Source organism: Pristiophorus japonicus, chromosome 21, assembly GCF_044704955.1.
Source record: "Pristiophorus japonicus isolate sPriJap1 chromosome 21, sPriJap1.hap1, whole genome shotgun sequence".
Taxonomy (NCBI): Eukaryota; Metazoa; Chordata; class Chondrichthyes; family Pristiophoridae; genus Pristiophorus; species Pristiophorus japonicus.
In genome coordinates, this window is record NC_091997.1 from 53,943,557 (window position 1) to 53,971,297 (window position 27,741).

The following is a 27,741-nucleotide window of genomic DNA, read 5'->3' on the forward strand; positions in this document are numbered from 1 at the left end:
GGATTAATACATTTTTTAATAATTTCAGAAAAGTTTGTCAATGTAAAAAGTAACAACAGAGTCAGAGGTGCTAATGTTCGGAGTGAACATTCAACAGTCATTAAGAACCTATTCCAAGGGCTGTGTTGGGGTTAGCTCGTTGTCAGCATAATATAAACTCCAGCATCGGCCCCTAACTCACAGGACGCGATCTCATTCAATACCCAACACCTACCCTGCCACAGGCCACAATCCCAGTCAGTCAGCTCACACTTCCACTCCCCACCTGGAGCCTTAGCCCAGGGCTGGTCTGGGAGAGGAGCCAGGACTGATGTACAGGACCCTCCCACACTGGGGAACACTGCCTTCTCTCCTCAAGTGCCCGGTGATGAATTTCCAGAATAAAATCTCAACCAGCATTCCAGCCACCTGCAGAATCTGGAACAGCAGGAGGTGCTGAAGCCGGCTGATCCACGCAGGCAGGGGATGCACGAGCTCCACTGTGACCACAGAAATCAGGTTTGGCAGTGGGAAACTGCCAGAGAGCTGGGAGCCGGGGCCCAGAGAGCTGGGAGCCAGAGCCCGGAGAGCTGGGAGCCGGGGCCCGGAGAGCTGGGAGCCGGGGCCCGGAGAGCTGGGAGCCGGGGCCCGGAGAGCTGGGAGCCGGGAGCCGGGGCCCGGAGAGCTGGGAGTCGGTGCCCGGAGAGCTGGGAGTCGGTGCCCGGAGAGCTGGGGGCCGGGGCCCGGAGAGCTGGGAGCCGGGGCCCGGAGAGCTGGGAGCCGGAGAGCTGGGAGCCGGTGCCCGGAGAGCTGGGAGCCGGGGCCCGGAGAGCTGGGAGCCGGGGCCCGGAGAGCTGGGAGCCGGGGCCCGGAGAGCTGGGAGCCGGAGCCCGGAGAGCCGGGATCCGGGGCCCGGAGAGGAGCTGGGAGCTGGGGGCCGGAGAGGAGCTGGGAGCCGGGGGCCGGAGAGGAGCTGGGAGCCGGGGGCCGGAGAGGAGCTGGGAGCCGGGGACCGGAGCGGAGTCGGGAGCCGGGGAGCTGGGAGCCGGGGGCCGGAGAGGAGCTGGGAGCCGGGGCCTGGGAAGCTGGGGCCCGGGGAGGCGCTGGGAGCCAGGGCCCAGGGAATCAGACACGTGGGGGAGTCTGGAATACTGTAACTCTTTGGAATTCTCTACCCCAGAGGCTGTGACTGCTCAGTCGTTGAGTATATTCAAGACTGAGATCGTTAAATTTTTGGACTTTCGGGGAATCAAGGGATATGGAGATCGGGCAGGAAAGTGGAGTTGAGGTAGAAGATCAGCCATGATCTTATTGAATGGCGGAGCAGGCTCGAAGGGCCTTCTTCTGCTCCTAATTGCAGGGCTACGGGGAAAGGGCGGGGGAGTGGGACTAGCTGAAGTGCTCTTGCAGAGAGCCGGCATGGATTTGATGGGCTGAATGGCGTCCTTCTGCGCTGTAACCATTCTATGATTCTATTTATGTTCTTATACTGCCCCTCACATTTCCTCTGTCTGAAGTGCAGGGGGAATGACAAGAGAGTGTGAAAGGGGGAAAGAGTCTTTCAGAGTGGCAAAGGTTGGTCTATCTCACCTTGTATGCTTCCATTAATTGCTGCAGCATTGCCACCTTGATCATCTCCCCTGCTCCACACTCCTCCTCTGCAGCTTCCAGCTCTGCCTCGCTGCCCGGCTGCAGGGAGCCATCTAGCTCCTGCCGCAGCCTCTGGAATAACCTCAGGCCTTTCTCGCGCTCTCTGCCGCTCAGGAAATCCACGTTCAGGCCGAACCGTTGGGTTTGGGACAGGTGCAGCAGGATCCGGGAAACTGCCTGGCTGTCTGTCGGTTGGAACTGATCGCAAAGGATGACGAGGAATTCGCCGAGCAGTCCGAACCCAATTTCAGCGTGGAAGATGTTGCCCAGAAGCTGGGCGCCGAGATTGAGAAGGAAGCCGTACTTCTCTGGCTCGGTACTGTAGTATCTTCTCCAGTCACGGCTAAACTCAGCTGCTGTCTTCGGCTGGGAATTCGAGTGCTATGGTTTGGGAAGAGATAACGTGACACTGGATTCAACTTAAATCTACATCAGTAATGTTTTTTTTTAATTTATTCGTTCACAGGTTGTGGCTGTCGCTGGCAAGGCCAGCATTTATTGCCCAATCCTAATTGCCCTTGAGAAGGTGGTGAAGTATTGTGTACAGTTTTGGTCTCCTAACTTGAGGAAGGACATTCTTGCTATTGAGGGAGTGCAGCAAAGATTCACCAGACTGATTCCCGGGATGGTGGGACTGACCTATCAAGAAAGACTGGATCAACTGGGCTTGTATTCACTGGAATTCAGAAGAGTGAGAGGGGACCTCATAGAAACGTTTAAAATTCTGACGGGTTTGGACAGGTTGGATGCAGGAAGAATGTTCCCAATGTTGGGGAAGTCCAGAACCAGAGGTCACAGTCTAAGGATAAGGGGTAAGCCATTTAGGACCGAGATAAGGAGAAACTTCTTCATCCAGAGAGTGGTGAACCTGTGGAATTCTCTACCACAGAAAGTAGTTGAGGCCAATTCAATAAATATATTCAAAAGGGAGTTAGATGAAGTCCTTACTACTCGGGGGATCAAGGGGCATGGCGTGAAAGCAGGAAGGGGGTACTGAAGTTGCATGTTCAGCCATGAACTCATTGAATGGCGGTGCAGGCTAGAAGGGCTGAATGGCCTGCTCCTGCACCTATTTTCTATGTTTCTATGTTTTTCTTGAACCGCTGCAGTCCGTGTGGTGAAGGTGCTCCCACAGTGCTGACTTTGTTGCAATGGTTTGGTACGACTGAGTGTCTCACTGGGCCATTTCAGAGGGCAGTTAAGAGTCAACCACATTGCTGTGGGTCTGGAGTCATATATAGGCCCAGACCAGGTAAGGACAGCAGATTTTCTTCCCTAAAGGACATCAGTGAACCAGTTGGGTTTTTCCGACAATCCGGCAATTTCATGGTCACCATTACTGATATTAGCTTTTTAATTCCAGATTTATTTAATGAACTGAATTTAAATTCCCCCAGTTGCCATGGTGGGATTTGAAATCACATCGCTGGATCATTGGTCCAGGCCCCTGGATTATTCGTCCCGTAACATAACCACTCTGCTGCCGTTCCCCCGGACAGTGACGGTGATGTGACGCTGTATACAAACATTGTTGTTTCAATAGCCTGTGTTTTGGTGACATGAGTTGGATGGTCTTAACCCAGTTCGGAGGAGATGTCGGCCCACGGCAGAAAACATGCCTGTCACTCTGAGGCCTGGGAAATGCCATACTAGTTAAGGCAGAGCTGTTCCTCGGAGGTTGAGGCTGAAGTACACTGTTGGGAGTAGAGCTCTACTCTGCAAAGAACTGTGCCGGACCTGACTTGGAAGTAATTAATCTTAACATTGAGTGTTGCTTGGACCAGCGTAACAGCCCTCACCTCTATGGGCACAAAATTCACAAAACACAGTGACTGCTCCAACTGAGGAAAGCAGTTAGGAGGGTTTTCTGAGCCCAACAGTGTAGGGGCTGGACTAACATGAACACAGCAGTTTGAAACGATTACTGAAGTAATTCAGCTCCTTCACACCAGGATCATAGACTACCTGGTCCAGCATCTCTCAATGTTGCCCAGTAACCAGCTGTTAGGAGGCACTGAAGGACAGTATGGGGACATTCTCCCTCCCTGCAAGAAGACCTTGGCTCTAATTTTGGGGAGCCACCACATGGGTATCCACGGGAACGTAACTGCATCTTACCCACTCCATGGTAGGTAGCATCTGCGTGCCGATACACCACACAGCAGCACACTCCTTGCGTTGCTCGATATCAGCGCTCACCCAGTTAAAAGCCTTAAATCTCACATTACCATTATAAACAGACCCAGCTGTTTCAGTAGAAGACTATAATCAGAGGACATTTACAGAAACTCAATGGTCTATTTTGATGAAACTAAAAGTTCGGGAACTAGCTTCTAACCATCTTAAGCACAGTGACCTACATTGGGTCTTACATTAAATATTGGGGGTGAATCTCCTCAGGGATTCTCTGTCGCGGAAGTCTGGCACTTCTGCTGATGTTGGGCAACGAAGGGGGCCAATCGCCGAGGAAATTCACCCCCCACCCTCCCAGGGCTGGAGGACAAGGGGGCACAGGGTTAAAGGGTAAGCTCAGGCCTGATATCAGGAAGTGATCAACACATGGAATGAACGAGGTAGGGTATTGGAGGAGTAGCTTGGTATTATTTAACAGCCACATGCTGCAAGAGACTGCAGCTTATTCTGGATTTTTGAGCTAAGATGGGCTGAATGGTCTTCCTCACCTTTCTTGTGAAATATTTTGTGAGAGAGACAAAAATGGTCAGGAGAGGGTTTAAAAAAGAGTGCGGCTCAGAAATAATACAGATTTGCAGCGAGGAAATGGAGGGTGAGCAGGATAGCTCCAAAAGGTGATTTAGAAAAGACTATGGTGCTCCCGAAAAGGCTCTTATTTAGTGATACAGTATCATTGAAGGAAGGAGTGGTATTCCCCAGCAGTCGGTACTAGGACCATAATGTATGGTCCATGATATATATTAATGCCTTGGACTTGGGTGTACAGGGTACAATTTCAAAATTTGCAGATGACACAAATCTAATATAAGTATAGTGAACAGTGAGAGGGATAGAGATAGACTTCAAGAGGACATAGACAGTCTGGTGGAATGGGCGGACACGTGGAAATTTAGCGCAGAGAAGTACGAAGTGATACATTTTGGTAGGAAGAATGAGGAGAGGCAATATAAACTAAAGGGTATAATTCTAAAGGATTTGCATGAACAAGGAGACCTGGGTGTATATTTGCACAAATCGTTGAATGTACGGGGAAAGGACGGGGGAGTGAGACAAGCTGAAATTCTCTGGCAGGGAGCCAGGTTGAGAAAGTGGTTAGAAAAGCATACAGGATCCTGGGTTTCATAAGTAAAGGCATGAGAGTACAAAAGCACCATGATGAACCTTTATAAAATACTGGTCCGACCTCAACTGGGGTATTGTGTCAAATTTTGGGCACCACACTTTAGGAAGGATGCGAAGGCCTTGGAGAGGGAGCAGAAAAGATTTACAAGAATGGTTCCAGGGATGAGGGACTTCAGTCACGTGGATAGACTGGAGAAGCTGGGGTTGTTCTCCTTAGAGCAGAGAAGGTTGAGAGGTGATTTGATAGAGGTGTTCAAAATCATGAGGGGTCTAGACAGAGTAGATAGAGAGAAATTGGCGGAAGGGTCAAGAACCAGAGGACACAGATTTAAAGTGACTGGCGGAAGAACCAAAGGCGACACGAGGAAAAACTTTTTTACGCAGCGAGTGGTTAGGATCTGGAATGCACGGCCTGAAAGGGTGGTGGAGGGAGTCGCAATCACTGCTTTCAAAAGGATTGGATAAGTACCTGAAGGAAAAGAATTTTCAGGGCTACAGGGAAAGGGCGGGGAGTGAGACAAGTTGAAGTGCTCTGGCAGAGAGCCAGCACGGGCTGTAACCATTCTATGATTCTGTTAGAGACCCAGAACATGTCATGCGTGAAGTGACAGGACACTGGGTACCACCAACTTTTTCCCCCACAGGCAATTTTTACACAGCATAGAAACAGACCATTTGGCCCAACACCATGCCGGTGTTTATGCTCCACACCTCTTCCCACCCTTGTTCATCTCCCACCATCAACATATCCTTCTATTCCTTTCTCCCTCATGTGCTTATCCAGCTTCCCCTTAAATGCATCTATGCTTTTTGCCTCAACATACTCCTTGTGTTAGCAAGTTCCATATAGTAACCACACTCTGGGTGAAGAATTTTCTCATGAATTACCTATTGGATTTATTAGTGACTATCTTATGGCCCCTACTTATATTTATGGCCTCTTTAGACAGCCTTCTCTGCACAGGAAGATAAGGAGAGAAAAGTAAACACAAGCCAGTTACTCTCAGCTTCCTTTCCACTCTCAAGCTACTTCCCCTCAACTGCCCTTGCTCACACAGGCCAGTTACTCTAACTTGCTCTTGCCAGTTATCAGCTGCCTTTGCACACTCAGGCCACTCACTCTGCCTTTGCACACTTCCTGGTATCTGGTTAAAACACACTGGCAATGGGCTAGCAGCTACCCCTCTTGTTGGGGCGTTTGATGAGGGTGAAATTACGTAGAAAATATAGTTTGAAGGGAGTTATTTTTTGTTAAACATAAAACCAATTGGAGTTTATATGATGGGGAATGCAGGACTGCAGTGAGATACTCAGCTCTGCCAGTGTGGTACTGAGCTGTGCAGATCAGGCATCCCCAAATCTATGTTGGTGAAACAATTAGCTACAACAACAACTTGTATTTATATGGCTAGGAAGGGCAAAATCCAGCCAAGTTTTCTCACTCCTCATCATTATTTGGTGACTCCTGCTCGAAATTAGATAGAGCTTTAAACTGAATAGTGGGGGGGAGGGATCAGGTGAGCGGAAATTAAAAAAGTCAAAGACAAAGGAGAAGGCAATAGTGCAGGGTAGCAATAGGGGCAATGATAACCAGAGTGTGACAGGAAGGGACAGAGCGTATAAACATAAGAGTGCATCAGAAAGTGGGAATACAGTAGAGAAAAATAGTAAAAAGACAAAATTAAAAGCTCTTTATCTGAATGCACGCAGCATTCATAAGAACATAACAAATAGGAACAGGAGTAGGCCATACGGCCACTCGAGCCTGCTCCACCATTCAATAAGGTCCTAGCTGGTCTGATTATGGACTCAGCTCCACTTCCCCGCCCGCTCCCCATAGCCCCTTACCGTTTAAGAAACTGTTGTCTTAAATTTATTCAATGTCTCGGCTTCCACAGCTCTCTGAGGCAGCAAATTCCACAGATTTACAACCCTCAAAGAAATTTCTCCTCATCTCAGTTTTAAATGGGCGGCCCCTTATTCTAAGATCATGCCCTCTAATTCTAGTCTCCCCCATCAGTAGAAACATCCTCTGTGCATCCACCTTGTCAAGACCCCACATAATCTTATACGTTTCGATAAGATCACCTCTCATTCTTCTGAATTCCAATGAATAGAGGCCCAACCTACTCAACCTTTCCTCATAAGTCAACCCCCTCATCTCTGGAATCAACCTAGTGAACCTTCTCTGAACTGCCTACAAAGCAAGTATATCCTTTCATAAATATGGAAACCAAAACTGCACGCAGTACTCCAGGTGTGGCCTCACCAATACCCTGTACAGCTGCAGCACGACTTCCCTGCTTTTATACTCCATCCCCTTTGCAAAAAAGGTCAAGATTCCATTGGCCTTCCTGATCACTTGCTGAACCTGCATGCTATCCTTTTGTGTTTCATGCACAAGTACCCCCAGGTCCCGCTGTACTGCAGCACTTTGCAATCTTTCTCCATTTAAATAATAACTTGCTCTTTGATTTTTCTGCCAAAGTGCATGACCTCACACTTTCCAACATTATACTCCATCTGCCAAATCTTTGCCCATTCACTGAACCTGCCTATGTCCTTTTGCAGATTTTTTGTGTCTTCCTCACACATTACTTTTCCTCCCATCTTTGTATCATCAGCAAACTTGGCTATGTTACACTCAGTCCCTTCTTCCAAGTCGTTAATATAGATTGTAAATAGTTGGGGTCCCAGCACTGATCCCTGTGGCACCCCACTAGTTACTGGTTGCCAACCCGAGAATGAACCATTTATCCTGACTCTCTGTTTTCTGTTAGTTAGCCAATCCTCTATCCATGCTCCTATATTATCCCTAACCCCGTGAACTTTTATCTTGTGCAGTAACCTTTTATGTGGCACCTTGTCAAATGCCTTCTGGAAGTCCAAATACACCACATCCACTGGTTCCCCTTTATCCACCCTGTTCATTACATCCTCAAAGAATTCCAGCAAATTTGGCAATCATGACTTCCCCTTCATAAATCCATGCTGACTCTGCCTGACTGAATTTTGCTTTTCCAAATGTCCTGCTACTGCTTCTTTAATAATGGACTCCAACATTTTCCAAACCACAGATGTTAGGTTAACTGGAGCAGCCAGCGGGAGTTCGAGGAGCGGCCCATAAAAGGGCGCGACCATCGGAGAGCGGCCACAGGAGCAGCCAGCGGGAGTTCAAGGAGCGGCTGGTGCAGCGGCAGGGGCAGAAGGTAAACAAAGAAGTAAAAAGAAATCAAAGTGTGATGTCACAGCCAAGTGGGTAAGTGATGGCTGGTGGATTGGTGAGTAGTTGATCTTTTTCTTCTTTTCTTATCAGTAGGAAACCTTTGGCATTGTTGTCAAATTAAGTTAATCTAAGGGTTAAGTGATGGCAGGAGAGCCCAGACCCATGTCATGCTCCTCCTGTGCTATGTGGGAAATCAGGGACGCTACCAGTATCCCTGATGACTACATGTGCAGGAAGTGTGTCCAGCTGCAGCTCCTGACAGACCGCATTGCGGCACTGGAGCTGCGCATGGACTCACTCCGGAGCATCCGCAATGCTGAGGATATTGTGAATAGCACGTTTAGTGAGTTGGTCACACCACAGGTAAAGGTTACTCAGGCAGATGGGGAATGGGTGACCATCAGGCAGAGCAGTGGAAGATAGTGCAGGGGTCGTCTGCAGTCATCTCCCTCCAAAACAGATACACCGTTTTGGGTTCTGTTGGGGGAGATGACTCATCAGGGGAAGGCAGCAGCAGTCAAGTTCATGGCACCATGGGTGGCTCTGCTGCACAGGAGGGCAGGAAAAAGAGTGGAAGAGCTATCGGGGATTCTATTGTAAGGAGAACAGATAGGCATTTCTGCGGCCGCAAACGAGACTCCAGGAAAGTATGTTGCTTCCCTGATGCAAGGGTCAAGGATGTCTCGGAGCGACTGCAGCGCATTCTGGAGGGGGAGGGAGAACAGCCAGCTGTCGTGGTACATATAGGTACCAACGACATAGGTTAAAAAATGGGATTAGGTTCTACAAGCTGAATTTAGGGAGCAAGGAGTTACATTAAAAAGTACGACCTCAAAAGTAGTAATCTCAGGATTGCTACCAGTGCCACGTGCTAGTCAGAGTAGGAATTGCAGGATAGTTCAGATGAATACGTGGTTTGAGGAATGGTGCAAGGAGGAGGGATTCAAATTCCTGGGCATTGGAACCAGTTCTGGGGGAGGTGGGACCAGTACAAACCGGACGGTCTGCACCTGGGCAGGACGGAACCTATGTCCTAGGCGGAGTATTTGCTAGTGTAGTTGGGGAGGAGTTAAACTAATATGGCAGGGGGATGGGAACCTATGCAGGGAGGCAGAGGGAAGTAAAAAGAGGGTAGAAGCAAAAGGTAGGAAGGAGGAAAGCAAGAGTGGAGGGAAGAGAAATCAAGGGCAAAAATCAACATGGGCCACAATACAACATAATTCTAAAAGGACAAAGAGTGTGAAAAAAACAAGCCTGAAGGCTCTGTGTCTCAGGGTGAAGAAGCATTCATAATAAGGTGGACGAATTAACTGCGCAGATAGCTGTTAACGGATATGATGTAATTGGGATTACGGAGACATGGCTCCAGGGTAACCTAGGCTGGGAACTCAACATCCAGGGGTATTCAATATTCAGGAAGGATAGACAGAAAAGAAAAGGAGGTGGGGTAGCATTAATGGTTAAAAAGGAGGTTAACGCAAAACTAAGGAAGGACATTAGCTTGGATGATGTGGAATCTATATGGGTAGAGCTGCGAAACACCAAAGGGCAGAAAACGTGGGAGTTGTGTACAGACCACCAAATATTAGTAGGGAGGTTGGGGATGGCATCAAACAGGAAATTAGGTACGCATGCAATAAGGGTACAGCAGTTATCATGAGTGACTTTAATCTACATATTGATTGGGCTAACCAAACTGGTAGTAATACTGTGAAGGAGGATTTCCTGGAGTGTATAAGAGATGGTTTTCTAGACCAATATGTCGAGGAACCAATTAGAGAGCAGGTCATCCTAGACTGGATCTTGTCTAACGAGAGTGGATTAATTAGAAACATAGAAACATAGAAATTAGGTGCAGGAGTAGGCCATTCGGCCCTTCGAGCCTGCACCGCCATTCAATAAGATCATGGCTGATCATTCAACCTCAGTACCCCATTCCTGCTTTCTCTCCATGCCCCTTGATCCCTTTGGACGTAAGCGCCATATCTAACTCCCTTTTGAATATATCTAACGAACTGGCCTCAACAACTTTTTGCGGTAGAGAATTCCACAGGTTAACCACTCTTCGAGTGAAGAAGTTTCTCCTCATCTCGGTCCTAAATGGCTTACCACTTATTCTTAGACTGTGACCCCTGATTCTGGAACTCCCCAGCAACGGGAACATTCTTCCTGCCTTTAACCTGTCCAATCCCGTCAGAATTTTATATGTTTCTATGAGATCCCCTCTCATCCTTCTAAACTTCAGTGGATAGCCCAGTTGATCCATTCTCATCATCATATGTCAGTCCTGCCATCCCGGGAATCAATCTGGTGAACCTTCGCTGTACTCCCTCAATAGCAAGAAAGCCCTTCCTCAGATTAGGGGACCAAAACTGAACACAATATTCCAGGTGTGGCCTCACCAAGGCCCTATACAACTGCAGTAAGACCTCCCTGCTCCTATACTCAAATCCTCTAGCTATGAAGGCCAACATTCCATTTGCCTTCTTCACCGTCTGCTGTACCTGCATGCCAACTTTCAATTACTGATGTACCATGACACCCAGGTCTCATTGCACCTCCCCTTTTCCTAATCTGCCGCCATTCAGATAATATTCTGTCTTCCTGTTTTTGCCACCAAAGTGGATAACCTCACATTTATCCACATTATACTGCATCTGCCATGCATTTTCCCACTCACATAACCTGTCCAAGTCACCCTGCAGTCTCTTAGCATCCTCCTCACAGCTCACACCACCACCCAGCTTAGTGTCAGCTGCAAACTTGGAGATATTACATTCAATTCTTTCATCTAAATCATTGATGTATAAAGACAGTTACTCTACTTACATTTGAAACTGCTGCTCCAATACCAAGCTGAGCCAACAACCATGTAACAAATGGGGCTTTGAGAAATTGCTGCTTTTTCTAATTTATACTACATGCGCAATGTCCCGTATCCGGAACTCCGAAAACCGGAATTGTCTGAAAACCGGACATTTTGTGCATAGCTGATGGAGTCGTCCGGAATTATTGTCCGAAAACCGCACATTTTTGAGGCAAAACCCGAAATCCGGCATGGATTCGGTTGAGGATTCCGAATTTCAGACAAGAGAAACAAGTCTGAAATCTGGAATCCTCGACCGAATCCTTGCCGGATTTCAGACCTCACCATTCAAAGTCCGGCATGGATTCGGTCAATTAGCAATCTGGTTGTGCGTGGCCCCTTGGGGAAGTGACCATAATATAGTAGAATTCTTCATTAAGATGGAGAGCGACACAGTTAATTCAGAGACTAGCATTTGGCATCCTGAACTTAAAGAAAGGAAACTTCGATGGTATGACACATGATTTGGCTAGGATATACTGGAGAATGATACTTAAAGGGTTGACATTTAAAGATCACATGGATGAATTACAACCATTGTACATCCCTGACTGGTGTAAAAATAAAACAGGAAAGGTGCCTCAACAATGGCTAACAAGGGAAATTAGGGATAGTGTTAAATCCAAGGACGAGGCATATAAAGTGGCCAGAAAAAGCAGCAAACCTGAGGACTGGGAGAAATTTAGAATTCAGCAGCGGAGGACTAAGAGTTTAATTAGGAGGGGGAAAATAGAGTATGAGAGTAAGCTTGCAGGGAACATAAAAACTGACTGCAAAAGCTTCTATAGATATGTGAAGAGAAAAAGATTAGTGAAGACTAATGTAGGTCCTTTGCAGTCAGAATCAGGTGAATTCATAATGGGGAACAAGGAAATGGCAGACCAATTGAACAAATACTTTGGTTCTATCTTCACTAAGGAAGACACGAATAACCTCCCGAAAATACTAGGGGACCGAGGGTCTAGCGGGTAGGAGGAACTGAAGGAAATCCTTATTAGTCAGGAAATGGTGTTAGGGTAACTGATGGGACTGAAGGTCAATAAATCCCTAGAGCCTGATAGTCTGCATCCCAGAGCACTTAAGGAAGTGACCCGAGAAATAGTGGATGCATTGGTGGTCATTTTTCAAAATTCCATGGATTCTGGATCAGTACCTATGGATTAGAGGTTGCTAATGTAACCCCACTTTTTAAAAAAGGAGTGAGAGAGAAAACAGGGAATTATAGACCGGTTAGCCTGACATCGGTGGTGGGAAAATGCTGGAATCAATTATTAAAGATGTAATAGCAGCGCATTTGGAAAGCAGGAACAGAATCGGTCCAAGTCAGCATGGATTTATTAAAGGGAAATCATGCTTGACAAATCTTCTAGAGATTTTTGAGGATGTAACTAGTAGAGTGGAGAACCAGTAGATGTGGTGTATTTGGACTGTCAAAAGGCCTTTGACAAGGTCCAACACAAGAGATTAGTGTAAAAATTAAGACGCATGGTATTGGGGGTAATGTATTGACGTGGATAGAGAACTGGTTGGCAGACAGGAAGCAAAGAGTGGGAATAAACAGGTCCTTTTCAGAATGGCAGGCAGTGATTAGTGGGGTGCCGCAAGGTTCAGTGCTGGCACCCCAGTTATTTACAATATACATTAATGATTTAGATGAAGGAACTGAATGTAATATCTCCAAGTTTGCAGATGACACTAAGCTGGGTGGCAGTGTAAGCTGTGAGGACGATGGTAAGAGGCTGCAGGGTGACTTGGACAGGTTAGGTGAATGGACAAATGCATGGCAGATGCAGTATAATGTGGACAAATGTGAGGTTATCCACTTTGGTGGCAAAAACAGGAAGGCAGATTATTATCTGAATGGTGACAGATTAGGAAAAGGGAAAGTGCAACAAGACCTGGGTGTCATGGTACATCAGTCACTGAAAGTAGGCATGCAGGTACAGCAGGCAGTAAAGAAAGCAAATTGCATGCTGGCCTTCATAGTGAGAGGATTTGAGTATGGGAGCAGGGAGGTCTTACTGCAGTTGTACAGAGCCTTGGTGAGACCACACCTTGAGTATTGTGTGCAGTTTTGGTCTCCTAATCTGAGGAAGGACGTGCTTGCTATTGAGGGAGTGCAGCGAAGGTTCACCAGACTAATTCCCGGGATGGCAGGACTGATATATGAAGAAAGACTGGATCGGCTCGGCTTATACTAGAGTTTAGAAGAATTAGAGGGGATCTCATAGAAACATATAAAATTATGACGGGACTGGACAGGTTCGATGCAGAAAGAATGTTCCCGATGTTGGGTAAGTCCAGAACCAGGGGTCACTATCTAAGGATAAGGGGTAAACCATATAGGATCGAGATGAGGAGAAACTTTTTCACCCAGAGAGTGGTGAACCTGTGGAATTCTCTACCACAGAAAGTTGTTGAGCCCAGTTCGTTAAATATATTCAAAAGGGAGTTAGATGTGGCCCTTACAGCTAAGGGGATCAGGGGGTATGGAGAGAAGGCGGGAGTGGGGTACTGAAGTTGCATGATCAGCCATGATCATATTGAATGGCGGTGCAGGCTCGAAGGGCCGAATGGCCTGCTCCTGCACCTATTTTCTATGTTTCTATGTTTCTATAGTTTCCTGCTTTTTGCCTGCCTCCTTTTTTAAATAGGGGTGTTACATTTGCAGTTTTCCAATCTGCTGGGACCTCCCCAGAATCCAGTGAATTTTGATAAATTACAACCAATGCATCCACAATCCCTGCCGCTACTTCTCTTAAGATCCCAGGATGCAAGCCATCAGGTCTAGGGGATTTATCTGCCTTTAATCCTATTATCTTACTGAGTACCACCTCCTTAGTGATTGTGATTGTGTTAAGTTCCTCCCCCCATAGCCCCTTGACTATCCACTGTTGGGATATTGTTATTCATAACAAGATAGATAAGTTGATAGCACAAATAGAAATAAAAGGGTATGATCTGATAGCCATTACAGAGACGTGATTGCAAGGTGACCAAGGCTGGGCACTGAATATTCAGGGATATTTGCCATTTCAGAGGGATAGGCAGAAAGGAAAAGGAGGTGGGGCAGCTCTGTTAATAAAGGATGAGATCAGTGCAGTACTGAGAAATGATATTGGCTCAGAAGATCAAGATGTAGAATCAGTTTGGGTGGAGATAAGAAATAATAAGGGAAATAAGTCACTGGGGGAGTAGTCTATAGGCCCCCTAACAGTAGCTACCCTGTAAGACAGAGTATAAATCAAGAAATAATGGAGGCTTATAAGAAAGGTACGTCAATAATCATGGGCGATTTTAAACTTCATATTGATTGAAAGAATCAAATTGGCAAAGGCAGCCTTGAGGAACAATTCAGAGTGTATTCGGGATGGTTTCTTAGAACCAACCAGGGTGCAGACTATTTTAGATCTGATAATGTGTAATGAGACTGCATTAATTAATGATCTAATAGCAAAGGATCCTCTTGGGAAGAGTGATCATAGCATGGTAGAATTTCAAATTCAGTTTGAGGGTTAGGAAGCTAGGTCTCAAACTAGTGTCCTGAACTTAAATAAAGGCAATTGCAAAGGTATGAAGGCAGAGTTGGCTAAAGTGGACTGGGAAAATTGATTAAAGGGTCAGGCGGTAGATAAGCAGTGGCAAACATTTAAGGAGTTATTTCATAACTCTCAGCAAATATATATTCCAGTGAGAATGAAAGACTTGAAGAGAAAGATGAACCATCCAAGGCTCACTAAGGAAGTAATGGATGGTATCAAATTGAAAACAAAGGCATATAATGTTGCGAAGAACAGTTGAAGGCCAGAGAATTTTTAGAAACCAGCAAAGGACGACTAAAAAAATAATAAAGAGAAGATAGTTTATGAGAGTAAACTAACAAGAAATATAAAAACAGACAGTAAGAGCTTCTACAGATATATAAAAAGGAAAAGAGTAGCTAAAGTAAACGTTGGTCACTTAAAGAATGAGACTGGGGAATTAAAAATGGGAAACGGAAATGGTAGAGACTTTGAACAAATATTTTGCGTCAGTCTTCACAGTAGAAGACACTAAAAGCATCCCAATAATTGATAATCAAGGGGCTATTGGAAGGGGGGATCTTAAAACAATCACTATCACTAGAGAAAAAGTACTAGGCAAACTAATTGGACTAAAGTTGGACAAGTCCCCTGGACCTGATGGCCTGCTTCCGAGGGTCTTAAAGGAAGTGGCTGCAGAAATAGTGGATGCATTAGTTGTAATCTTCCAAAATTCCCTGGATTCCGGAGCGGTCCCAGAGGATTGAAAAACCGCAAATGTAACGCCCTTATTTAAGAAAGGAGGGAGAAAGAAAGCAGGAAATTATAGACCAGTTAGCCTAACATCTGTCATTGGGAAAACGCTGGAGTCCATTATTAAGGAAGTATTGGCAGGACATTTAGAAAAGCAGTGTCAGCATTGTTTTATGAAAGGGAAGTCATGTTTGACAAATTTTCTGGAGTTCTTTGAGGATATAATGCGCAGGGTGGATAAAGGGGAACCAGTAGATGCTGTGTATTTGGATTTCCAGAAGGCATTCACCGGCATTCAATAAGGTGGCAAATAAAAGGTTACTATACAAGATAAGAGCTCACGGGGTTGGGGGTAATATATTAGCATGGATAGAGGATTGGCTAACTAACAGAAAACAGAGAGTCGGGATAAATGGATCATTTTCAGGTTGGCAAACTTTAACTAGTGGGGTGTCGCAGGGATCAGTGCTGGGGCCTCAACTATTTACAATCTATATTAATGATGGATGAAGAGACTGAGTGTAATGTAGCCAAATTTGCTGATGATACAAAGATAGGTCGGAAAGAAAGTTGCGAGGAGGATGCCAAGAATCTGCAAAGGTATATAGATAGGCTAAGAGAGTGGGCAAAAATTTGGCAGATGGACTATAATGTGGGAAAATGTGAGGTTATCCACTTTGGTAGGAAAAATAAAAATGCAAATTATTATTTAGATGGGGAGAGATTACAAAATGCTGCGGTACAGAGAGATCTGGGAGTCCTTGTACATGAAAGACAAAAAGTTAGCATGCAGGTACAGCAAGTAATTAGGAAGGCAAATGGGATGTTGGCTTTTATTGCAAGGGGGATGGAGTATAAAAGTAGGGAAGTTCTGCTACAACTGTACAGGGCGTTGGTGAGAACACACCTGGAATACTGCGTACAATTTTGGTCTCCTTATTTAAGGAGGGATATACTTGCATTAGATGCAGTTCAGAGAAGGTTCACGAGTTGATTCCCAAGATGAAGGGGTTGTCTTATGAAGAAACATTGACCAGGTTGAGCAGGTATACTCATTGGAGTTTAGAAGAATTGGAGGTGATCTTATTGAAACATACAAGATTCTGAGCGTCTTGATAGGATAGATGCAGAGAGGATGTTTCCACTCATAAGGGAATCTTGAACTGGGGGGATCGTTTCAGAATAAGGGGTCGCGCATTTAAAACGGAAATGAGGAGGAAATTCTTCTCTCAGAGGGTTGTGAATCTTTGGAATTCTCCACCCCAGAGGGCTGTGAAGGCTGGGTCATTGAATATATTTAAGGTGGAGATCGACAGATTTTTGAACGATAAGGGAGTCAAGGGTTATAGGGAGCGAGCAGGGAAGTGGAATTGAGGTCAAGATCACAACAGCCATGATCTTATTGAATGGTGGAGCAGGCTCGAGGGGCCAAATGGCCTAGTTTTGCTCCTATTTCTTATGTTCTTATGTAAGTTCACACGTGCAGGACAGCTCACAATGATGCTCTCAGCGTCAACCAACCAACCAGGGCTTGAGGTGAGGAAAAGAAACATAGGAACAGGAGGAGACCATTAAGCCCCTCGAGCCTGTTCCACCATTCAATTAGATCGTGGCTGATCTATATTTTAACTCCATTTACCCTCCTTGGCTCTATATCACAAAAAAAATCTTTCAATCTAAGTTTTGACATTTTCAATTAACTCCCAACCTCAACAGCTTCTTGGGGGGGGAAGAGTTCCAGATTCCTATTACCCTTTGTGTGAAGAAGTGCTTCCTAACATCACCCCTGAATGGCCTTAGTCTAATTTTAAGGTTATGAGGTTATTCCCCCTTGTTCTAGACTTCCCCACTAGAGGAAATAGTTTCTCTATCAAATCCTTTAACCATCTTAAACACCTCAATTAGATCATTCTTTAATATTCTATACTCAAAGGGAAATGTGTTGTATAATTCATGAGATGCAGAGTTCTAATGTCGTTCAGGATGCCATTCACTCTGAATCCTGCCTTTCCTTGTCCACAGAACCCAGCAAACAGTAACCTTCAAAGAGTACCTAGATAAATACTTGAAGGAGAAAAATTGTAGGGCTATGGGAAAAGAGTGGGAGAGTGGGACTAACTGGATCGCTCTTCAAAATCGTCATCGCAGACTCGATGGGCCGAATGGCCTCCTTCTGTGCTGTACTATGCTATGCTATGATTCTACAGTACATGTTTAGCCCTACTCTAGGACCATTAAACACTCACCTTGGGTAGTCCCACCTGAGCACTGTCCTTTGTGCTCTTTAACCTGGCACATGTATTCCAGGGTTGACTCCTTGTTCCTAACTTGTCTCGCAAGTCCAGGGGTTTCAGGTGCGATGCCAGCACAATATCCCTATAGAACACAAAGTAGAAACATGGCATTCATTCGCTATGATTCTCATTCTTCTGACTTGTCATTTTCTCATTCGAAGCCTCATGGTGCTCTGTAGGTAAGGGCACTGGGAAGTTCAGTGTTGAGCCGCACACACCATGAAGGTCACAGGGTTCATTCGTAGTGTAGCCGAGGTACCAATGGGCAGCAATTAGACCAGTACAAGAATGTTTTTGAACAGGATTAGGCTTTTAAGTTTAAAATGTCCTATTTTAGATAGAATAATCGTACCTCCTCACCATCTCGCCATGTCTCTCAATCCCTTCAATCTCTAAAAACGAACTTTGTTACATCTTGATCCCATCCAATTTGATGGTTTTACCAGGTAATCTATTCAGTACATCTATTATCCTTTGAGTGAAGAAGTTCTACCCGACTTCCCATGCCTTACTCCCAACTTCCTAATTTTCAATTTGTGTCCCGATACTGGAACCCTTCTCCAGTGAATGTAGCTCCTGATCACTATCCAGTAACACCTTTGCTGGAGGTGGTGGGTGGGGGCGGTTGTGTGGACGTCAGGTGTGGAAAAATTTCAGCTGACTCCCATGGATGAATAGCTGCTAGATACTCGCTGTCTGGAGTCTCACACTTGGAGAAGAGATCAGAGGGCTGCTGACGCCTGTGAAACTGTTCCAGCACGTGTGACGGTGTTTGGGAGAAGAAGAGACAGAATTGGGTGGGGAGGTCCATGTCTCACTTGAAAAGAATACATGTCAATTAGGATACTGTCGAAACCCCCAGGCTGATTGCAATGACAAAGGGCTTTTGGGTCCAATAAGTTTCTGTTTGGCTTATCTTCTCGGTACAAAGCACAGTGGGGTAGAAGTTCAACTTGGGTGATAGTACAAATCGGGCGGTATTACCTGGGCCGCCTGTTGCACACCCCACCTGATATTCTGTTCCGTTGAAGTCAATGGAGTTGAATATCAGGTGCGCTGTACAGTCAATACCGCCCGTTCTAAACTACCGCCCAAGACAAGTTTCTACCACAGTGCCTTTGGGATCATTTTAAAAATAAAAGGAAAATCGTGGGTGGCAAAATTAAATAAGAATTATTAACCATCACTTTGTCATCCACTAATTTCTACTATATATTCAAATGCATTATGAATATTATCGTCAGGCTGAAGATTCAATGAACAGTTCAGGAGAGAACAATGGGAGCTGTCTCAGGTTGTCAGTAATGAACCTTAGCCTGACTCTGGTAGAGTGATTTGTTAAGGCACGGACACAGAATTCTAAAGTGAGGGCAAAATTTAAATCAAGTCCAACAGATGAAGCCTTGGGCAACACCGAACATAACTAAACACTGCATGGGCTGCTTTAAAGGCAAAACGAATACTCTTGACCTCGGTAAAAGCACAGGGTGAGTGGATGTGCTTCGGCTGTCTGATGCCAGCTCCACTTGCATCGAACACTGCTGGGCTTCACAGAGGAGCCCATTAGAGCAGGATATTTCTAATTATTGGGACAAATCTTCCTGGAAAAATAAGGGAGAGTTCACGACACACGCCGTTATTAATGTGTAAATCGCCCGGCAAGTGCAGGGAAGAGGAGATACAGCGTGAGTTGCGTATCTCCAGAACTTGCTGTTGATTTACACCATTCCGCCGTTTGCTTTGCACAAACATCATTTTGCCCTTCGCTTTCCCATTATTTTTAAGAACCTGCTGGATTTGCATATTAATTGGTCATTAAACTCACCGCAGAAAAATAGAGCTCATACTCAACAGCGCAAGTACCCTTTTAATAACGTAATAATTGTTAATGCAATCCCAATCAATCTGTCCATCCCAGAAAGGGAACAACTTAAATGGTGGACTCATTCCTGCAGGTAGTAAATTATTCTGGCAGGTTTTAAAATTTACTTACTTTTCCTTTCTGTCTCTTTTTCTCTTTTCATTCAATCTTTCCTTCCCTATCTGATTTGACTCTATTTCACCCTATTTCCTTCTCAGTCATTCCTCCGTTTCTTCCTCTACCCTTAAATTTAATTGGTTAAGGAGACAAACTGTTGGTCCCGTCATTCACCAAAGTCCCAGATGGCCCATTACCGTCGCCACACTGTTATTAGCTCAGCAAAGTCCCGGCCAATATTTATCCCTCAGTCAACATCACTGAACACATTATCTGGTCATTATTACATAATTGTTTGTGGGAGCTTGCTGTACGCAAAATGGCTGCCGCATTTCCTACATTACAACAGTTACTACACTTCAAAAAGTACTTCATTGGCTGTAAAGCACTTTGGGATGTCTGGTGGTCATGAAAGGTGCTATATAAATGCAAGTCTTTCTTTCTTCTAATCTGTGGCACAAATCTTTTTGAGCTGCAGGATGAATGGAAAAAATCTAATGAACGATGTCCCACTCCAGCTAATCTAACTGTCCTTTGGCTACTAATCACCTTTAAAAGGCTGAGTGTTGCAGACGATTCATACCCACTAATACAAAAGCAAAATACTGCGGATGCTGGAATCTGAAATAAAAACAGAAACGGGAAATCTCGAATCTGACGAAGGGTCATCAACCCGAAACGTTAACTCTGTTTTTCTCTCCGCAGATGCTGCCTAACCCGCTGATAGTTCCAGAATTTTCTGTTTTTATTTCATGCCCACTAATGTCTGACCTCCTGGTGTAGGTTGAACAGAGGGATAAGTGGGAGGTGGGGGGAGCAGAAGGAGGCGGGTTGAAAATAACTTTCAGGTACAATTACCAAAAATAAGATAGAACACAGGGAGGAGATAGGGTGAACCCAATAATGAAAAGTGCTCATGTACAAAAGCTCACCACCAGAAATAGCTAATCTACCAGTGGGGCGTAAAACAGACAGCACTGCCAGGTCTCCCAGTTCGAGCAGACACGTCTGATACCCTCTTCCCACGCCGTTTCTCTCCCCACCCAGTCACGACATGCTCCATGATTCTACAGTACCGCATTCCCTGAACAGGATGAGGAGAAGACTGTTGCTGGAAATGGGAGATATACAGAGTGTGTGCTCTGACTGAGAGAGCTGTCAGCATTGTCCCCATCAAACTCGGCTGTTTTCTGAGGGGAGCACTTGTCATTCATTAATGGTGTTCACCTCACTCGCACGTGATGGGAATGGGAGGAAGGATTTTTGTTGTGGTTCGGCAAGGCCATGTTGGACCAACCAACTTGGCCAAAACAGAGGGTTCTGACCCCTGCCCACACCTGCAAACATAGGCATCGCTAGACAAAGATCACGGGTCATCGACTTCGCCTTCTACCATCCTGGGAGTGGCATGAAATACAACGATAATGGAGTTGTTAACTAATCAGGGCAATCAATCTCTATCAATTAGTCTACAACAGACCCAGATTAAGGAAGCACCAGTGGTGGGGAGCTTTGTGAACCATAGCTCCAAAAGTCACCTGTTCCTCCCACATGGTAGACTGGTCACGAAGCTTAAAGCCCATGGGATACAGCGCAAAGTGACAAGTTGGATCCAAAATTGGCTTAGAGGTAGGAAGCAAAGGGTAATGATTGCTGGATGTTTTTGTGACTGGAAGGATGCTTCCAGTGGGGTTCCATAGGGCTCAGTACTGGGTCCCTTGCTTTTTGTGGTGTATATCAACGATTTAGATTTGAATATAGGAAGTATGATTAAGAAGTTTGCAGACGACACTAAAATTGGCTGTGTGGTTGATAATGAAGAGGAAAGTCATGGGCTGCAGGAGGATATCAATCTCCTGGTCAGGTGGGCAGAGCAGTGGCAAATGGAATTTAATTCAGAGAAGTGTGAGGTGATGCACTTTGGGAGGGCTAATAAGGAAAGGGTATACACATTAAGCGGTAGGCCACTTAATAGTGTAGATGAACAAAGGGACCTTGGAGTGCTTGTCCACAGATCCCTGAAAGTAGTAGGCCAGGTGGATAAGGTGGTTAAGAAGGCATACGGAATGCTTGCCTTTATTGGCCGACGCATAGAATACAAGAGCAGGGAGATTATGGTTAAATTGTATAATACTCTGGTTAGGCCACAGTTGGAGTACTGCATGCAGTTCTGGTCGCCGTATTATAGGAAGGACATGATTGCACTCGAGAAGGTGCAGAGGAGGTTTACTTGGATGCTGCCTGGAATGGAGAATCTTAGCTATGAGGACAGATTGGATAGGCTAGGTTTGTTCTCATTGGAACAGAGGAAGCTGAAAGGAGACCTCAATGAGGTGTACAAAATTTTGAGGGGCCTGGATATAGTGGATAGCAGGGGCCTATTTCCCTTGGTGGAGAGGTCAATTGCGAGGGGGCATAGTTTTAAGGTGGTTGGTGGAAGGTTCAGAGGGGAATTGAGGGGGGAGCTTCTTCAGGCAAAGGGTTGTGGGGGTCTGGAACTCACTGCTTGGAAGGGTGGTGGATGCAGAAACCCTCACCACATTTAAAAGGTGTTTGGATGGGTTGTAACCCGCAGATCGCCTGGATGGGTTGGAGAGGAATTTTCCCAGATTTTTTTTCCAATTGGCCTGGGTTTTTAATCTGGTTTTTGCCTCTCCCAGGAGATCACATGGGGTGGAGTGTAGAATGTTTTGCTGCAAGGGGTGTCGCAGTTGTGTGGGGTGGACTGGTTGGGTTGGGTGCTCTTTACCTTTCCGTCATTGTTCATAGGTTTATGTAACCTTCAGGGCTGCTGATCGAGGGCCATGTGGCTCTTTGTCAGCCGGTGCGGACACAATGGACCGAAATGGCCTCCTTCTGCGTCTGAATGGTGAGACATGAGGTGCACCCATCATTAGGCCACTGGCCTCATTTACATCGAGCCGGCAAGCTATCGACAGTAGCCAGTTTTAGTATTTCCATACACAGCATTTTAAAACCAATTTGATGGCAACCATAGTCTGACAATGGGCACAGATTCACCTAACACCCTCTACAAGAGGTGTAAACCATCCAGCGTATTAGCATCAACAATGTCTGGATGTAAATCTCGACATTCTTTTGGAGTCACTACATTTCTCATTACCTGAATTCCTCATATGATCCCACTTTCTGATGAATGGCCCTGAATTTTGCATCGTTTTCTCGCTTGTGTTTCTCATCCAGGGCCAAGGCTGTCTGTAACTCCCGCTCCAGAGCCAGGAAATCGAGGGTCTCATTTTCCTCCATCTGCAGTGACTCGAGGGAACAGGAGGAGAATCACACGTTAGCAACAGCTTAGGACATATATAGTGCACCAGTCAGTTTGGGCACTGACACAAACGCAGCTGACCAAAGCAACCGCCAAGTGCCATAGCCCTGGTACCAGTTCTTGTTCTGACTCTGGAACACACAGCTGGTGACTCTGGTCTTTGCTCCAATTCAGATCCAGGGTCCAGGTTGGATGAATGACCTACTGCCCCATTCAGCAGGAGCCAGACCTCACTCAGTGTCTCCAGCTCCACCCACTCCTCCACTCCATTTAGCCACTCTTCTCCCCATACCATGATCCACTCACCCTGCCCTCAAATTCACCTTGCCTTCCCTCTCACTCCCTCCTCTTTCCAACTCCCAGCTTCCTGACCCATTTTGCCTCGCCACCTTCTAATCCCACACAATACCTAATCTCTCATCACCCAATCCAATCCTCCCCAATCTCCCTCAATTATCAATCCCTTTCAACCCTCAACCTCCCATTCCCCTCAATCCCCATCCCCCCTCAATCCCAATCCCCCTTTCCCATCAATCCCCCATCCCCTTCAATCTCCCATTCCCCTCAACCTCCCATTCCCCTCAATCCCCCCTCAATCCCCATCCCCCTTCAATCTCCCATTCCCCTCAACCTCCCGTTCCCCTCAATCTCCCATTCCCCTCAATCCCCCCTCAACCTCCCGTTCCCCTCAATCTCCCATTCCCCTCAATCCCCCCTCAATCCCCCTTCCCCTTCAATCTCCCATTCCCCTCAATCCCCAACCTCCCCCTTCAATCCACCCTCAATCCCCCTCCCCCTCAATCCCTAATCCACCATCCCCCCTCAATCCCCCTGTTTAATGCCGTCTCCTTTATGCATGTTGTCCCGGTGTGACTGCGGACTGACAAACCGAAGCCGCCACACCAACACCAGCCTCCCCGGGGGATGTGGAAGGGCCGGCCCCGGGCCCTCACCTGCTGTGTCCCTCACTCGGCCGGTTGTTATGAGTGGCGGCGGCTGCCGTTGCTAGGGCTTGAGGCCCCGCCCCCCGCCGGCCGGGCTCGCGTGCTGTGGCCCCGCCCCCGGACCCGAGTGCTGTGGCCCCGCCCCCCGGGCCCGAGTGCTGTGGCTCCGCCCCCCGCGTGAAGTTGCTCCGCCCCCCGCATGCTATGGCCCCGCCCCCCGGGCCCGCGTGCTGTGGCCACGCCCCCCCGGGCCCGCGTGCTGTTGCCCGGACAATGGGCCTGACATCACGTGACAGAGGCCGCCGCCATTGGCCGGGCGCCGGGCAATGGGCGAGGTGCAGGCCGTAGCCTGAGGCCTGGGGGGCGGGCACCCAGCCCAGCCCTCTCTTTGTGCCTCAAGGAAGCCTGAAAATTGAGTGGTGGGCTGCAGCAGCAGCTAACTGGACCGAGGCACTGGAGGGCAAGTAAGGTTTAAAAAGTTGTGCTGAGGCCCCGCGTTGTTCAGTGTAAACTTACTGCCAAGCTTACATCAGATCTGACCATTGTTCACCCTTTGGTGACAGCATTAACGCTCACATACAGCCAGGCAGGGGAGACAGGATCCCAATTGGGAAATTAGATGGTAAGGGGATTGTCAAACCCCAGCAGATTACAGCACAGAAACTGCCCACTCGGCCCAACAGGTCGGCGTTAATGCTCCACAAGAGCCGCCTCTCATTTTACTTCATCTAACACAGATTGGTCCCTGGGATGGATGAGAAGGTTGTCCTATGAGAAAGATTGAGTAGATTTGCCTATATTCTAGAGGTTAGAAGAATGAGAGGTAATCTCAAAAACATGTAAGATTCTGAGGGGGGTTGACAGGCTAGATGCTGAGAGGTCGCTTCCCCTGGCTGGAAAGTCTAGAATGAGGGGGCATTGTTCAGGATAAGGGGTTGGCCATTTAAGACTGAGATGAGGAGGAATTCCTTCACTCTGAGGGTTGTGACTCTTTGGAATTCACTGCCCAGAGATCTGTGGATGCTGAATTGTTGAGTATATTCAAGGCTGAGATAGATTAGATTTTTGGACTCTAAGGGAATCAAGGGATATGGAGATTGTGCAGGAAAGTGGAGTTGAGGTCGATGATCAGCCATGATCTTATTGAATGGCAGAACAGGCTCAAAGAGCCATGTGGCCTACTTCTGCTCCTAATTCTTATGTTAAACCTATCGGCATATCTTTCTATTCCATCGGGATTAGTACGTTAGTGAGAAACGATATTGGCTCAGAGGATCAAGATGTTCAATAGGCAGTCCCTCGAATTCGAGGAAGACTTGCTTCCACTCAAAAAGTGAGTTCTTAGGTGACTGAATAGTCCAATACGGGAATTACAGTCTCTGTTACAGGTGGGACAGACAGTTGTTGAAGGAACGGGTGGGTGGAAAGATTGGTTTGCCGCACGCTCCTTCCGCTGCCTGCACTTGCTTTTTGCATGCTCTCGGCGACGAGACTCGAGGTGCTCAGCGCCCTCCCGGATGCTCTTCTTCCACTTCGGGCGGTCTTTGGCCAGGGACTCCTAGGTGTCGGTGAGGATGTTGTATTTTATCAAGGAGGCTTTGAGGGTGTCCTTGAAACATTTCCTCTGCCCTTCTGGGACTCGCTTGCCATGTAAGAGTTCTGAGTAGAGCGCTTGCTTTGGGAGTTTTGTGTTAGGCATGCGAACAGTGTGGCCCGCCCAACGAAGCTGGTCAAGTGTGGTCAGTGCTTCGATACTGGGGATGTTGGCCTAATCGAGGACACTAATGTTGGTGCATCTGTCCTCCCAGGAGATTTGCAGGATCTTGCAGAGACATCGTTGGTGGTATTTCTCCAGCGATTTGAGGTGTCTACTGTACATGGGCCTCGTCTCTGAGCCATACAGGAGGGCGGGTATCACTACAGCCCTGTAGACCATAAGCTCGGTGCAAGATTTGAGCGCCTGATCTTCGAACACTCTCTTCATGCAATCAAAGACTGCGCTGGCGCATTGGAGGCGGTGTTGAACCTCGTCGTCAATGTTTGCCCTTGCTGATAATAGACTCCCGAGTTATGGAAAGTGGTCCACGTTGTACAGGGCCGCGCTATGGATCTTGATGACTGGGGGGCAGTGCTGGTGTGGCGGGGTCAGGTTGGTGGTGTCTTACGGATGTTTAGTATAAAGCCCATATTTTCGTACGCCTCGGTGAAGATGTTGACTATGACTTGCAGACCAGCCTCTGAATGTGCACAGAAGCAAGCGTCGTCCGCGTACTGTAGCTCGATGACAGATGATAGGACGGTCTTGGATCTGGCCTGGAGGCGATGAAGATTGAACAGGTTCCCACTGGTTCTATAGTTTAGTTCCATTCCAGCGGGAAGCTTGTTGAGTGTGAGGTGGAGCACTGCAGCGAGGAAGATCGAGAAGAGTGTTGGTGCGATGATGCAGCCCTGCTTGACCCTGGTCCGGACGTGCATTGGGTTTGTGGTGGATCCGTTGGTCAGGATCACGGCTTGCTTGTCGTCGTGGAGCAGGCGGGAGATGGTGACAAAATTTTGGGGGCAGCCAAAACGGAGAAGGACGCTACATTGTCCCTCGCAGTTAACAGTGTCAAAGGCCAAAGAAGGACATGCACAAGGGTTGGTGCTGTTCCCTGCATTTCTCTTGCAGTTGGCGCGCCATAAAGATCATGTCCATTGTACCCCGTAGCAGACGGAATCCGCTCTGTGACTCCGGGAGGAGCACATCAGCCACAGGGAGAAGACGGTTGAGGAGGATTCTAGAGATGACCTTCCCAGTGGCTGATAACAGGGAGATTCCTCTGTAATTGCCGCAGTCGGACTTGTCCCCTTTTTTAAAGATGGTCACAATTGCTGCATCTCTGAGATCTCCCGGCATACTCTCCTCCTTCCAGATGAGGGAGATGAGGTCATGCATTCGTACCAATAGTGCGTCTCCACCATAATTTAGTGCCTCGGTGGGGATTCCATCCGTTCCCGATGCCTTGTTCTTGAGCTGACGGATGGCCTTTTCTACCTTGTGCAGGGCTGGGATGGTGGTGGTTAGCATGCTGCGGGATGGAGTCGAGAGCACTCGTGTCAAAGGCAAAGTCTCGGTTAAGGAGATCTTGGTGTCCTTGATGAGTGTCTCCCCCTTCTTGGCCAGCAGTGGGATGGGGCCTTGTGTGCTTGGGCCGTAGGTGGACTTGACTGCGGTGAAGGTTTCTCGCACATCATGGCTGTCAGCCAGCTGCTGAATCTCCTGTGCTTTCTCCACCCACCATCTATTCTTTAGGTCATGGGTTTTTGTTGGACCTCAGCCCCCTAACAGTAGCTACACTGTTGGATGGAGTATAAATCAAGAAATAATGGAGGCTTGTAATAAAGGAACGGCAATAATCATGGGTGATTTTAACCTTCATATTGATTGGACAAAGCAAATTGGCCAGGGTAGCCTTGAGGAGGAGTTCATAGAGTGTATCTGGGATAGTTTCCTTGAACAGTACTTTGCGGAACCAACCAGGGAGCAAACTTTCTCATATCTAGTACTGTGCAATGAGGCAGGATTAATAAATTATGTCGTAGTAAAAGAGTGACCATAATATGGTTGAATTTCAAATTCAGTTGGAGAGTGAGAAAGTTGGTTCTCAAACCAAGGTCCTAAGCTTAAATAAAGGAGACTACAAAGGTATGAGGGCAGAGTTGGCTAAAGTGGACTGGGAAAATCGATTTAAAGTATGGGACGGTTGATGAGCAGTGGCAGACATTTAAGGAGATATTTCATAACTCGCAACAAAAATATATCCCAATGAGAAGGAAAGACTGTAAGAGAAGGGATAACCATCCGAGGCTAACTAAGGAAATAAGGAAGGGTATCAAATTGAAAACAAAGAGCATACAATGTGACCAAGACTAGTGGGAGGCCAGAG

At 46.9% G+C, this 27,741-nt stretch overlaps 1 protein-coding gene across 2 annotated transcripts; it reads right to left on the reverse strand.

Annotated features, from left to right (window-relative positions):
• Window positions 1-23,908, reverse strand: dnaaf19 (dynein axonemal assembly factor 19). 2 transcript variants are annotated; one of them, XM_070864086.1, is made up of 4 exons: window positions 23,825-23,908; window positions 22,707-22,849; window positions 17,557-17,686; window positions 1-2,010 (listed from the first exon to the last, which is right to left on the reverse strand). In XM_070864086.1, the coding sequence occupies exons 2-4, from the start codon at window positions 22,847-22,849 to the stop codon at window positions 1,561-1,563; spliced, it is 723 nt and encodes a 240-aa protein (XP_070720187.1). In that variant the 5' UTR covers window positions 23,825-23,908; the 3' UTR covers window positions 1-1,560. The 2 variants fall into 2 exon arrangements, with proteins under 2 accessions (XP_070720187.1, XP_070720188.1); XM_070864087.1 differs by having other exon boundaries at window positions 22,707-22,858; window positions 23,825-23,889.
• Between the last annotated feature and the right edge of the window lie 3,833 nt (window positions 23,909-27,741).